This window comes from Accipiter gentilis, chromosome Z, assembly GCF_929443795.1.
Source record: "Accipiter gentilis chromosome Z, bAccGen1.1, whole genome shotgun sequence".
Classification (NCBI taxonomy): Eukaryota; Metazoa; Chordata; class Aves; order Accipitriformes; family Accipitridae; genus Astur; species Astur gentilis.
The window spans coordinates 83,603,440-83,618,651 of NC_064919.1; the positions used below are offsets into that span (position 1 = coordinate 83,603,440).

General features: G+C 39.3%; 1 protein-coding gene across 2 annotated transcripts; it reads right to left on the minus strand.

Moving 5' to 3' along the window:
• Nucleotides 1-1,979: 1,979 nt before the first annotated feature.
• Nucleotides 1,980-14,310, minus strand: SYT4 (synaptotagmin 4). 2 transcript variants are annotated; one of them, XM_049796055.1, is made up of 4 exons: nt 13,818-14,310; nt 10,217-11,025; nt 8,524-8,644; nt 1,980-5,421 (listed from the first exon to the last, which is right to left on the minus strand). In XM_049796055.1, the coding sequence occupies exons 1-4, from the start codon at nt 13,849-13,851 to the stop codon at nt 5,114-5,116; spliced, it is 1,272 nt and encodes a 423-aa protein (XP_049652012.1). In that variant the 5' UTR covers nt 13,852-14,310; the 3' UTR covers nt 1,980-5,113. The 2 variants fall into 2 exon arrangements, with proteins under 2 accessions (XP_049652012.1, XP_049652011.1); XM_049796054.1 differs by having other exon boundaries at nt 10,211-11,025.
• Between the last annotated feature and the right edge of the window lie 902 nt (nt 14,311-15,212).

Genomic DNA, 15,212 nt, shown 5'->3' on the forward strand with positions numbered 1-15,212 from the left:
GGTCTAGTGCTCGCCATGAGGCTGGGATTCAGGATGTTGCCAAGGCTTGTCCAGCCCTTGGACTATTACAGCTTTTCCATCTGGGCACCAACAGTACTGCCAGGGCTAATCCAGAGCATGTCAGGAGTGACTGCTGAGCTCTGGGGGCAGGGGTGATGGCTTGGGGACCTGGGTGATGTCTCCTCAGTCCTGCTACTGATGCTGAAGGGCTCGAGAAGAAGTCAACTCATCTGTCAGGACAACACCTGATCGTAATGTGTTGCTGGTGGTGTAATCAGAGCATTCCCGTCTGTGACCGCAGGACATTCTCTGGTCATGCACGAAGTACTTCAGATGCACAATGGCATATACAATAACAATACTGACATAACACCTTGGTAAAGAATTTAACTTCTCCTATTTCTCTTCCTATTGACTTTAATTCTTTCTTCTGAACTAGAAAGTTCTGCCATGCTGCAACTGTAATCAGTGCTCCAAAGCTGCCTCCGGACCCAAAGTCATGTTATAACAGGTGTTTAGCGATAGAAGGTAAAAGATATTATGGAAAAGCCTGTGAGAACCTGGTAGAACTTTTTGAATGAAGGTAATTGCTCAGGAGTCATCAGCAGAGCAAAACAAGTAAGTGCCAGTTATAGCAGCTGTAAGATTGCCATGAGTTGTACACCAGCTTCGTGAGACCTCATGAAGGAAAGAGCACAGACAAGAAGGTAGCAGCTTACATAGAGCATATTTGAATCTTGTTTGAGGAAAAGAAGTGTTGTTCATGGCCGTCTGTGGTTATGTATTATTCCTGCATGTGCAGCATGTTGCTAACCGTGATGCTGTATAAATACAAGGGGCTTACAGAATAGTGTTACACCTCAGGAATCACATCTCCAGCAAAGAGGAGGACATCTGTAAGGGTTCTCTTGAGGAGGACTTGTCTGTTGCAGCCATTTGAGATACAAATAGCAATCAAGACAGTAGTCTTGAGGCTAACCCTGAGGCTCAGCTGCGTTATAATTAGAAAACCTAAAGACATTCTTGATCTCTGTCACGAAGAAGAGGGTCTGAAATGTGACCCGTGTGAATCACCATTGTTTGAGGAGAACCGTACAACGCAAGGAAGAAAAAAAGAAGTGACTGCACAGGGTTGGAAAAGAGCAGTCTCACGCTTGATAACTGTCTCTTGGGGACAGGAGATTTGCCAGAGAGAATATACCAGCTTATACCCATGGAAGATGTTCCATTTGATGCATTTGGCTAGTGGATCCTGTCATTGTTTTTTGTGACAAGGATCAGGGATCCCTTCCAGGTAATCGGTTGTAGGCTCACAATGGGAACCATTAAATGGCAACGTGTATCCCTGCTGCAACTGTTTTCTTCCTTCCCTAGCTTTTGGTTCTGTGCTGGTAAAATACTCTAATAAACTCAGAGACCACAGCAGCAAACTTTGTGTTTGTGTGTAGCATTTGAAGGAATACTTTCCCTACCTCAACTTCCAGACTCACCTGACAAGCTGGTGCCTGACGGGACTTCCTTACATCAAAAGAAGTAAGAGTGGTACAGCATGATTGCCCAAGGGATATTGTTTGCTTCTGGAAGACAAATGGAATGTCACCAGGATTCCAATAGCAATGTGACTTGCATTTTACTTCTTCCACCTAATATGCTAAAATTCATTTTTGTTTGAATCTGTATATCAGTCCCTGTAGGGCCCATTTAGGACTCAGACCTTCCGTCATGGGCTGTGGGTCAGGTTCTAGCCTGAGTGTACAGTACAATTCAAGACAAAGGTAAGTATGCAGCAAGAAGCTAGGAATAAAGAACATGTGATATGCCTGGGTAGTATTTGGCAGAACAAGTCTAATCCACCTCTGTGAGAAGAGGAAGTTTTTGCAAGGCAGATGTTTTTTGATAGAAGCATCAGAGAGTAGACCAAGAATACAAACAATAGCAGAAATCTCTGGAAAAGATACATTGGTGGGATAATTGTTTTGGGATGGGATGAACAAAAGCAGCAGTTTATTCGTGTCTTACACACATGGCACAACATACAGAACCAGCACAAATAACTTACAAAATCTCATACACCATGCTTCCTCTCGAATAGCTTCTATTAAGTTACAACACCATAACGAATCAGGTATTTAGTTACGACAGATCTCCAGACATGGATAGTCTCCCATTCAAGGAGTTATTTTTGTAAGCTACTTAGACAAACATCATTTTTTTACATGTTTAATACAGTACAGTATCCTTAACAGAGTTCAAGATATTCGCAATGAGAATTGAATACTTTATAAAACAGCAGAATTTCTCCTCTCGGTACAGGTCTACATTCGCTCCTGCCTTGTCTGGTTTACAGATGTGTTACAAGTCAACTTTACTCAACTTTCCAAGCTAAACATTGCTTTAAATGAAAAACAAAATTCTATTTACAGGGTTTTTTAGATTTAATAAAAATGTCTTTGCTTCCCTTTCCCATTCCTACCCCCTACCCCCACCAACAACTGCCATTTAGCTGGTAGAAATATTAACCCTCAAGCTGCTATAGAAACTTGAAAAAAAAAATTGATGACGACTTGTTGGATGCGAAATGAAAGATGGTCACAGCCCATGATTAATTCATAAGGGTGGATTTTTTTTCTCCTAATGTCAGAACTTATGTCCATTGGAGACAGATGACTCCTGTCATCTGATTTTTAGACATAACGTGCTACTTATGGGCCAATATACAAAACCTCCATTTTTTTTTTTTTAAATTACAAGCTGTCCCACTGTCTTTCATGCAATCACTTTCAGCATAAAGTTCTTTCCTTACTAGAAATTGTAACAGCTCTGGTTGTGTGGTACTGACTTAAACTCTCCCAGTCTCCATTAGATCAAACAATGTCTCCCTTTATCCACGGTCCCATTGGCATTGCTGGGTTGACTCACAAGAAGAATTTTGCTCTGTGATTGCACTTCAAACCCCAGTGAAGTCTGTGGGCATCTTTCCTTTGACCTGGTGGCTTTGGATTAGCTCTGCTTCCATGTGGCTGGCAAACTCTAGCCCTTAAGCAGTTAATCAGCTTTCTAAAGAAATAAGCAAAAAAGATTCCTCTCCTTTATACATACAATACGCAGGTTTTTTACATCGAGCATTATCATAAAAAGCATGTTTATGTTATTTTGAAAGTGTATTTTTACAGAAATTTATAAACACTGTTATATCAAACACATTCTCAAAAACTGGAGAAAATACCGACACAAAATCTGGAAGAACCTCAATGGAATTCTTCCAGTACTATTTGTCTACTTGCATATTTCATATTTCAGTGTCCTTTACTGCAAACATAATTTGGCCATATGAGAACAGGCAAAGTCGACAACAATTCTCCAACAGTTTTGAATAGGACCTGGATCTGTTCTTTAATGAAAGTACTTTGACATCCAATGTATGGGTTTTTACCTGGCATGCCCATTGTGTTACCTCTACTTGCATTGAGCTATACCTTAATTCCCAAATAGTCTCATTCACTTCAGTGGGATTACACGTGACAAAATGACGTATGCAAAAATACTGAAAATGGTTTTCCACTTTTTAAATCCTTCTTATGAGAACTAATTTCATTATATTCTTCTTTATATATATAGTAATTGAAAATTATGTAGGAGTAATATTTGCAAACAATTCTGTATCAGAAATCAGTGTACAAACTTTAGGAAATAATCTGCTTATAGTTGTGCTATAGTTCTGACAGCCTAGAAATCTATCTGGTATGACCAAGAGTAAATTTTGCAGGTCTAAATGCTTTATTTATACACTTGTTTATGTTACACTTGATACTTCCCCAGCCTGGCACAGTTTAAGTTTAAACATATATATGTCACTAACATGAAATTAGGATGTTATTTGCCCTTACCACCACCAATTTTCAGTACAATCAGTAATGGACATTAATGCATATAATCTAAGTGAAATGCACTTTTCAAGTAGTTTGTCTAACATAATATTGAATAAATTACAATGTGAGCTTGGTCTCCTATCCTGCAAAAGTTTAGAAATGCATTAAACTTTGTACATTGGGTGTAGTCTTACTGACTGTAATGACATTAGTCACAGTTCAGGAAGCTAAACAGCAGAATAAGGTTTTGTTCTCTGTCTCACTATTTTGTTTGTTCTTTAATGAAACAAAAGAAGAAACAATTTTTCTTTAAGTATTACTGAATGGCTTAAAATATAATTGGTGAAAGGTCATTGACTGTAATATCCTGTATGTTACCTCATCTCAACAGAAATGCTTTGCCATGGCTTGAAATGCTTAAAGTGTAATCCTTGCTAGAGGAAAAAAAACGCAAGCCATATCTAGTCCCAAATTGTAGCTATACTGTAACATGTACAGTCACCCGTAAAGGAGCCCTTTTAACAAAACAAGGTATGTTAACTTCCTCAACGATTTGTAGAATGTATCTGTTTCAGTCACTGTAATAAAACAAGTTATATATATACATATTAAAAAATCCAACTGTAAATAATTATACAGTATTTCCACACATAAAACAACTAGTTGCACATGATGTGATATGTAAAGCAAATTGCTGAAAATCTCTTCGGTCTTTGGGATGATCAAAGTATAAGTAACCAAAACTTACAAATAATGATTGAATTTTCATAAAAGAAGGTTTCTAATGGAGGGGCAGAAGGAATTTCCCTCCTATTTACCCTCATTCCCCATGGCTTTTACAGACCCAGCCCCTTCCCCAGTAAGCCACAGGTGGTTTTTTTACATCTAGCGATATATTTTAATGAGGTTATCTTCCTCTGTATAACAGTACTAATAAGGTTTCCAGTGACTTTTTCATAAAACATAGTCTGTTCTTAGTGAAGTTTATAGTGCTTCAGAAGTTTCAGGCTATTTAAACTCCGGAAGAATATGAATCTGATCCAATTATGTTAAAATCTAAAGAAATAGAAATTCCTTTATTTACTGTGAAAATTTAGTTACCTTCTGTTCTGATAATTCAATCCAGTTTTTGTTCCCCTCCCCCCCAAAAAAAGTCTTGTAGTTATACATAGCAGAGAAAGAAAACTGCTCCTTGCCTATGGAAATATATATAGTTTTTCAAGTTCCAACCCCTCTCTAAGCTGCTAACCATCACACAACATATGCCATTTGGCAATTTGTCTCCTAGGATATTCACAAATTTCTTTCCAGTGCTCTCCACCTGTTCCTTCTGCTGAAGATCCCAAGGTTAACCGGCCAATGACTTCATTCCTTGACCCCCTATCTGAATCTAAAACCAAAAATTCAATGCTGATATCATCAAGGCCCTCACAAGGAATGTCAAAGACAAACAATTCATTGAACACTGCATTTGGGGTGCATTTCTTCACGTGGGTTTTCTTTTTAGAAATTCTCTTCTTAGCATGGTACAGGTTCACTTTGACATAAGGGTCTGCAATGAAAAAAAAAAGAGCACACATCAGCTAGTGAACAGTGGTGTTTAGAAATTCCTTGACCTAGTTAATGGTAAATTTTCATAACTTACCAACATAATTACATCACGATGAGATGTTTCAAGTTATTAAAGATGGTTTACCTCATCCAATTTTTGTGTTTAAATCTGAATTAGTCCCTTTAAGCTCCCTTTATGGTCACCAAAGATGAAATCAAGACAGTCAGTGAAGTTTAGGCTGTGATTCATCTGATCGTATATAGGCGTCTCCTTCATGAGATAAATCCTGCCCTGTAGTCCATTAACTCTAATAACATCTCTACTACACGCAAAGGTGGTCTGAAAGTACACAAAATTCTAATGGACTCTGACAAATATGTATCATTACATATTTATGTGTAACAGAAATCTGCTTTTCACACATTCCACCAGTAGGGGATAATCATTAGTGTTAATAAGACTCATGTAAAGAAAAGCATCAGAAAGGAGAGAATAAACTCATGCTGAGAGAATGGATGAATGGATGTGATTCATTCTGTTGTGGTTCTACCAAAGTCAATTAACTTGATTAAATTGGTCTCACAAATTTTTGCTGAACGAATTTAACGCTAAACTTTAAATGTAAGGGTATTTTGTTGTTAGGAAATGTACTTGACTTTATGTCTGTGCTGTACTGCCATTGAAGAAGGGAAGGGAAAATGTCCATATTTTTAGCTGTCAACCAACTTGAATTGTTTACATTCCTCATAATTATTCAACTGTTGAAAGATTCCTTTGCTATTGTCTTCAACAATGGCTATATTTCTTCCCTTAGAGGAATTCTAGAGAACACTTTAAAAATCTTCCCTTTCAAGTACCTTGGCATTTATTTCAGTGCAAATGTGGGCCTGTTTCCAAATTCTTATGGTGCAAAGGCGCAGCACAAAATCCTTTCTACTGAACCCAGTCAAACAAGACAGTCTATGTAAACAATCAGCTAATAAACATCCAGAGCAGTTAAGTACTTTTTTTAAAGAGTAAAATTAAAACCGAACCATATTTAGAAATGTTATGCCAGAGTTATCAAACTGAAATGGTCAGATGATGAAAAGGTTTTTGTTTCCTTGAACTGACAATAGCTTAACAGGAGTAAGGTATGATAGAATACATCTTCACTTTCATACTCTATCAGCATAATAAACATTTTGAAATAGGGTTTAATGTAATTAAAATGTTCATTGGCTTTGGAATTAATGTATGCCACACAAACGTTAAAAATATCAAAATCAGTATTAATTGGTGAATATACGTTGTTCATTTCTGTTTAAAGGGCATTTTCTGACCGTTACCTCTGGCCAGCTACTAGATAAGGCTAGAATGTTCCTCTTGATTTTATTAGGAGACCTCAACACCAGTGATCAAGGAAACCAAGGAGGTTGTGGGAATGGAACAGCTTCTGAGTAAAAAAGTTCCCATCTTCCTAAGGAGATTGAGTCACGCAATTCTGCAGCTTACCCCATAGAAACACCATTTCACCCTCCTTCTTGTCCAAGATTTATGTTGGATTGAGGGGAAAGTCCCAGACGAAATAAGGACTGTTGTGAGTGCAATATGTTACTGACTCCCAAATATCTATTGAACCTGCTCTTGCTGATGAGCAGCAAATAATGAAGAACTGTCTAAATGAACTAGGTGTCCGGGTGTAGCATTGCTGCCTGTGCCTCTTAGAAATATTATATTCCTGTTATACCTAGCAAGCTTGTACTGAGGGAAGCAGAAAGAGCAAACAAAATTTACAGCTTTACTCCTAAGAGGTACATAAATAAATGTGTGGTTTGGATGTGCTATAGAGTCCAGGTGGCCGCCGAGACTAGGAGGGCTTTTGTTTTCAAGTTATTTTCCCACCTGGGTGAACCTCAGCCAGACTTGGTCTGTTGAGATCAGCTTTCTGTCACGTTGTCTCCATGAAGCCTCCACTATCTGCTGTGACTTTGGGGTTAATTATTAAAAGTATGTATGCTCTCTTATAGTGGTGTAAACTGTTGGGATCCATTTATATCCTTTCTCCTTATCATATGTAAAAAAAAAAAAAAAAAAAAAAGAGATCAGAAGGAGGATTTCAATGGGACTTCACCATGTAAATGGGAATTCTCTATAGCTTTGTTGTGTTGGATCCAGGATGGGTTAACTTTCTAGGTAAATGGCAGTATTTCTTGCTATGAGAAATAGAAAGGCTCTATCACTGGCTGTAGTAATTATGATTCAGTGGTCCCCAAAACTACTACCTCTTCTGCTTCTTTCAAAAAAATCCTGTGAAATGAAAGAGTATCAGTCCTATACAGAATCAACAGCAGATGTGCTACTATTTGTATAGTCCTTTGTTGTGTTACCTTTCTTTTGCTGCGGTTGTCTTACCCTTAGTATATTGTACGTTAAATTTTATTCTGTTATTATGTTATCTAGCATTAATGTGCATCTAAGTGCAGTTTTAATATTGGCTTCAAAGGAGGTTCCACTGAATGCAAAATGGCACAAGATCAGGAGAAGGGGGTGCAAAACCTGTTCCTTCTTAGTGCACCCCAAGTACAGCTCCTGATAAAACACGGGTGTTACGTTACAACCTGCTTCCAGCACTGGCATAGTTCATCTTTTCACCTTGCCAAATAAACGTTGGTGCTCAGTGGGCCAAATTCAGCACAGATGTAACTGGTTGCTTTTCTTGGTGCTAAGCTGAAATAAACCATACGATGATCTCACTCAATACTGATCTGCTAGAAATAAACCGATTTTTTTGGTCACAAATAAAAGCTTTTAGTATCTCCAAACAACATCCCATACTTATGGCAGATGGGTTCTGTTCAAGACAATCACAAAACTCATTGGTTTCCACTGCTAACAGATGTCATGTTTTTTTTCAATGTGATTGAAGAACAAATTTGTAAAATACATACCCTAGAAAATAAAGCATCGACCTAGATATGAATAAAATGAATAGGCTGCAAATAATAGAGACACCATTTCTGCATTTATGGGATATTGTTAGTCTTTGAAATGCCACATTTCATCTGTCTTCTGTCTGTTTGTTTTATAGTCTTAAGGCACATTCATTAGTAAAACCATTACCTGATAATCCTGACACATCAGATTTAGGTAGATGCCTGGCTTTTAAAACAACCACAGTGAGCGTGTTTGTTGTAGACTGATAACAGAGAGAGATCAGTAATTCTCCACGCCCAGATGATTTCTGAGGAAATGAAAGGAAAAAGAAATAAGACTATTTATAAGCAATTATATTGACCAAGCTTTAAACCAGAATTAAGAAGATTTATGAAATGTCACATAACTGTATACCCTGAAATGGTATAAAAGGATATAACTTATGGAGCTACACTGCTTTACATAGCAAATATAATTGCCCTCTACTGTAGTTATATAACTCTTCTTATGATTGGTTATTAGACTGAACGAAAAGAAATAATAATTAAGTGAAAATATAGGTTGACATGACATCATTAGCTGCAGAGATTAGAAATGAAATCCTACATCCTGAGAAAAAAACCTCAGTGAACAAAAAAGATCTTAAGCAAAACAAAATAATGTAAAGATATATTGGGGGGGGGGGGAGGGGGAAGGGAAGGTAAAAAATGTCTTCACTAAAATGTTTTTAAACAGGACAGACTCAAGCAGTTAGTGAAATCTCATCCCTGACACTTTCTAAAGTAGTATAATACACATGAAATAAAGATGAGATCAAAGACTTTCTCTAAGATTATTAGATGTGAATTTTCAGGAGTGGTTTATTTTATAGAAAGGAGGAAGACAAGGGAAACAAGCAAAAGTAATACCTTATATACCAGAAAACCCAATAAGTTATCAATAAAATATCAGTGACATAGTTATAGTTGTTGCAATATAGTGATAGAATTGTAAAATACCAGTATTAGTTATAGGTATGTTGTCTGGTAGACATTTATTTGATTTGGCAGTATGCTTGCTCTTTGAAAACAATCAAATTGAAAGTCAATACACATTCCACTTCCTTAGTAGAGATTAAGAGATGTGTGTGTGATGCATGTGCATTTCTGTGGTTCAGCTGTGATGGTTGTAAATGAACTTTGCATTCTGAAATGACACAGGATGGTATGAAAATTTTTTATCCCAGTGAAGTCAGTATGTTTTGCCCTTGAGTTCAGTAAGTCTTTGGCTTCTCCCTCATGTCTTACTGTCCTCAGTAGAGCTGCAGCCTGTGTCACAATTCTTGAGAGAGAAGGTAGTAACAGCATTGAAGTGCAAGAATATACTACTGCACCAACAATATGGTCTCTAACAGGTTCCAATTCCTTAACTAAAGACTACCTGCATTCTTTAAGAATCTGCTATAAACCCCATGTGGTTGAAGTGAAAGATTTACATTGACTTCAATAAGCTTTAAGAAAGAATGATTTCAAACAGAAAAGGGAAGGGAGGAGAAGGGGAGTAATATCTAAATCTTTGCATTCTTTCCTTTTAAAGCAAATCAATGTGGATTGAGGCCTCTTGACCTAAGGTAAATGGGTCCACTCAAACCTGCTGGACCAGCTGAATAAGCAAGTAGAGTTTAGGACATTAGCAATTTCTTGCAACATGCTCATTGTAATGTTCTTTTATTACATTTGTGTAATTGCTTCCTCATGCTGCCATTATGAAAGCATCTCAATGACTTGCATGATGAGCTTGTTCCCTTTTCTTTCCAAGATGGTAGCAGCATTACACAAGAATCATAGCTAGCACTAGCACACCACTTTTAAAATTCAAATAAAAAATATGTTACCCTAACATTTCTTTTGATGATCTCTCTGTCCATTAGCAGCCTTCCTTCTGACAGTTCAATTCCTGCAAGGGGAATGAGGACTTCTCCAATGACATCATCTCTGGAAAACCTGTCAAAGCTCAAGATCATAAAGTGAAGTGTTAAGTCTTGAATTTGGCTATAGGGGATCCCATAAAACGTGAAGGTCTCATCAAAAGCTGGGTCTAAGGTTTTTCTCAGCACTCTGGTTTTCACCTTGTGCTTTTTCTCAGGCAGGATTGTCATTTTGATGTAGGGATCAGAAGTCATTGACTGTTCATCCATTGCTGGCAGCCCACGTGCTTCTTTGATGTTCACTACGAATGCCTTTTTCTCGAAGTTGTACTCTAAGGAGAAAAAGAGAGTTCCTAGCTTGTCTTGTTTATCTTCAGATGACAGGGAAGTGATGGATTTTAAACTATCAGGGGATACTGAATCTTTCTTCCTTTCTACAAAGTGCTTAGGAGACAAATTTTCAAGATCTGGAGAGCTCTGAATTTTAGGGGTTGTCTTGGGGAAGTTGCCGTTGAGATCTCTCTTCTCCAGGTCAAGATGGAGAGAATTCTTTGGCATCGTTGATTTGTTCTTTGCTTCACTTTTCTCGTCTGCTCCAAACTTCTTCTTACTGTTGAGATTTTCAGGGTAAATATCAACCCCCTTCAGAACATGGACAAACTTATATGGAGGGGTCTTATTGGATTTGGAAGATTTACGCTGACAGCAGATCCAAGCGAAAAGGGAGACAGAGAAGACAAGGCCAAATGCACTAAAGATCCCAACCACTGTAGGAATTTCATCTGCAAATCAAATAAATAGCAACAAGCACATAAGCAGCAATGCCTTGGACTCTGTGTGATATTCAGTAAAGTAATAATTTAGTAAAACAAACTGACACGAGATGGTAATAGCAGCAGGATCGACAGGCTGAAAGTGCTTTGCATTGTACATATTGCTCGCCACCTGCAGGCATGAGTGTGTAGTCCCGTACTAAGGCACGCTTGTTATGTTAGTATTTTTCCATACACAGAGTGTTTGGGAGGAAAATACTATTCCCATCCCAATAGTAATGACCATTAGTAATTGCTCGGCTCTCTCATCCCTCTGTTTGTAGTTTCTGAGTTTATATGTCTGGGAGTAATACCAGCTTTTAGAAGGTTTCAGCTTTGAGTTTATGGATCTTTGTTGGTTAGATAAACAGATTCTGAAATATGCATTACTTATAGATACATCGTCTGCTTTTCACACTGTTTCCTAGAATGCTTTGTACACTCAATTAACTCATTTTTTATGGCCTGATCCCATAATTGCCTGGAGGTATCTCTTAAAAGAACTGAGTTTAATTGGAGGTTATAACACTCAACAGTTTCAGTGGGATTTTCAATACTTTGCAGGAGGAAGTCTATCAAGAAAATTTAGAATAATTATATACCAAGTATCTTTTCCAGACGGATGTGACATTGAGCAGTCACATGTGAGTCCAAAGCTGAAAAAAGTATTAAATGTATCATTGATAACCACTAAGCTTTGCATTTAAGACACTATAAATCAAAGCTATGGGGACTTTACAGGAAGGGTCACTACTTTTTAGGAGTATATAAGAAAAACATTAAAACATAATTCTCTTCTACCTTAGCATGAATCCTATACTTAAACTGAATAAAGAGAAAACTGCACAAGTGTTACAACCTCAATTGTCATGTGATACATTAGTTACATATAGAGTATCATTAGCCTTTCAAAGCATGCATCGAAGGGGCAAATGAGCACAACTAATTGGAAATCGAATTTTGCCCATAAGTAACATTACTAAGTGAGTTTAAACCTCCCACAATGTAACAATCAGAGCTTAATCTTTATTTCCTGCAACGGTGGAAGACCAATAGAATATTAATGGAATGACATTGTTTATGCATAAAGGCAATTGTGTAACAGTTCTGGTTCTCTTGCAAATGATTAGCAGATCATTCTGGATGAGAAAAGCAAAGCTATCCCCCTCTATGTATTACTAAATCAGCTTCATCCAGGTAAAAGTTGGGCATATATATGTGCTGCCACTATACATTTGCTTTTTAGTCAGATGATTCAAAACCCCCCACAATACTATCAATCAGAGCAAAGTAGGACATAACGCTCCAGCACAGAAAGGATTGGGCCTGGCTATTAATTTCTTCTGACAATATTCATGTCACTTTCCCTTTGCCTATGAGCTGTACCAGTCTATGTACTTGTAAGAACTTAATGAAACGACTGAAAATTATATACATAAACAAAAAGTATTTTTTCTAAGTTAAGCACGTGGCTCTGAGTTTCACGAATTCCTTGGGCTGCAGAAATTTAAATATACCTGGTATAAAAGTAGGAAGCAAGAAGCAATTGAAAACTAATCAGAATACTTTAATAGCTTTTAAGAAGATTATGCACATTTACAATGCTTTTTCATGAGATGACAGACTTTTTATAGTAATGGACACTATGCTATATTTTAATTCTACAACTGCTGAAAGCAGTGGTGGAATCAATTTGGTGTTTAAAATATTTATTATCTTTCTTAAATAAATAATTGGATAAGCATGATGTCACATGTGTGGTTAGAAACATCAAGTGGGTGGGGTAGGTAAGAAGATGAAATGGTTTTATATTTACAACTAATTATGTTGCAACCTGAATTTCTTGCTGTTGTCATAATGTAAATCAATTGGTTAACATTCAAGGCGGTGTATTAATAGGAAACATCGCCTATTGATTCTGGGAGAAGTTATTATTTCAGTTACGTGACATAAATCTGGAGTCACTTCACTTGAGTCAGTCCTTGAATTAAACCACTGCGAAAGCAAATATAATCTAGGCTAGAGTCAATATTTGTAAAGCAGAGTTCAGAAACATTTCTACTTACTGCTTTTCTGAGTAAGGCTATTTATGTATCTATTTTACAAGTGCACATATATGACTGTTTCTGAAACTTCTGCTATCACAGTTAATCACCCTACATCCAGTGTGTAGAAATGACAAAACTGAAAAGTTCATTGTTATCATTGCTATTCTCAGAGATCCCAGACTGATCAAGATGCAGCTGTTCAGCTAGAAACACCGGGTTCCTGTATTTTCATCTTCCTAGCAATGTCCTTTACAAGACTACCTTTCACTTTAACTAACAGTTGACAAGTCTTTCTCTACAAGAAGAAAAAAGGAATGACAATTATTCCCAGAATGGCTTGAACAAAGATTTTCTCTGTGGCACAGGATGCATTGACATCATTTAACTCCGAAGCCACGCTACTTTAACCGAGACAGAGAAAACAGCCCCAAACCTCTCTCACCCGAAAAACGCACCGACACAAACCTCTTCATCTCTCCCGGTGCTTTACCAGAGGGCAGGGGTAGGGAGAAAGGGAGAGACCGAAGGGAAAGCAAGCGAATTCACTCAACTTCGCGGACCGAAGAGAACTGGGGGGAGATCAGGTTCCTCCCAACAGGCTGCGTGCTGGGAGGCGCTGGGTGGCTCAGCAGAGGCTGCCTGCCTTCACTTCACCCGCGGAGGGGAGCAGCCCCCAGCCCCGCGGGCGGGGAGTTGGGGCCGGGACGCGCTTACCGAACTGCTGGCGGCTGGCCGCGATCGGAGCCATGTTGGCGGCGTGCGCTGTCCGCGGTGCCGGAGCCGCTGGCCGCGGTGCTGAAGCCGCTGTCCGCGGTGCTGAAGCCGCCGTCCGGGGCGCGGGAGCCGCCTCCCACCCTCCCGGTACCAAGCGACCTGCCCGGGGCGCTGAACGCTCTGCCCTGCTGTCCCCCGGCTCTCCGCTCTCACAGCGCCCGGGCGAGCGTCTTTTCCAGCGTGGTTTGTTTTTTTTTTTTAAAAAAACAAACAAACAAAACAAAACCAGAAAACAAACAAACAAACAAACAAACCCCCAAACCCGGAGACACGAGCGGTGGGGAAGGTGGAGGAGGAGGCTGCGAGAGGACTGGAGGAGAGGGGGGAGGGGAAGCTTCGGTCCTCCCCTTTGCACACTGATTTGCAACCCCCTTCCTGTTTTGGCTCTTCTGAGTAGCTCCGCTCTGAGACTGAAGACGTGGTTGAAACCCAAATTGACGCAATCCTGACGCTACAGGGCTGAAATCAGCACCTTTCCCACCTCCCATCCCCCCTCCCCAACCACCACACCCTCCCTCCCTCCCTCCCTCTCTCTTCCTCCCCCCCCCTTTCTGGGGATTGAACACGCACTCATCGATTATTTTAACTGCCCTGCTGCAAGATACGAGCTCCCATCCTCCATCGGACACAGACAGTGAAATGCTAATGTCTGTGATTCAGTGCGCCTTGTGTAAGACACGGGTGTGTCTGTTTTGCTCGGGTAAGATTTATTAATTTGCTTATTTATCTAGCAGCTGGACAGGCTACAACAACGTGAAGGAGATGCCAACTCAGATGGTCCAGACACCTTGGCTCCGACTGCAAGGCACACATTTTTCCTATGACTGATGTGATACACTTACTGCATTTGAGTCATGAAAACTCCTGATGTGCCTTTTCCCTGTCCCTCCTCCCTGCTTCTTCCCATCATCCACCCCCACATAAACACTCAGTCTCCACTTTGGAAATCCTCTTGACCTTCCTGCAAGTCTAGGAAAGAGCTGAATCTACCTAGATCCTTCTGGATTTTACCAGGTTTCGATGTCTGTCTCCCAGTCTGGACTGAGAACACAGTGGGGAGGCCGGGGGAAGCTGGCAGGCAGGAGGAATAGGGGGAAACAAGACAAGAAAGCAGGGCTGCCTGTAACTAGAACTGCTACAGCGTATAATAACCCAAGCTAAATCCTGGTGCAACAGAGCTGCAAAAGCCAGCACCTGGCATCTGACTCCTGGATTCAGAAGGAATCATAGCAGCCAAGTTTGGAGCCCGACTGCTAATTCTGCTGCATAAATGGGAAACAGGTGCTGTTGCTCTTCTAAATAACAAAATCCAGATGCAGGCATAGTCTGGCATGA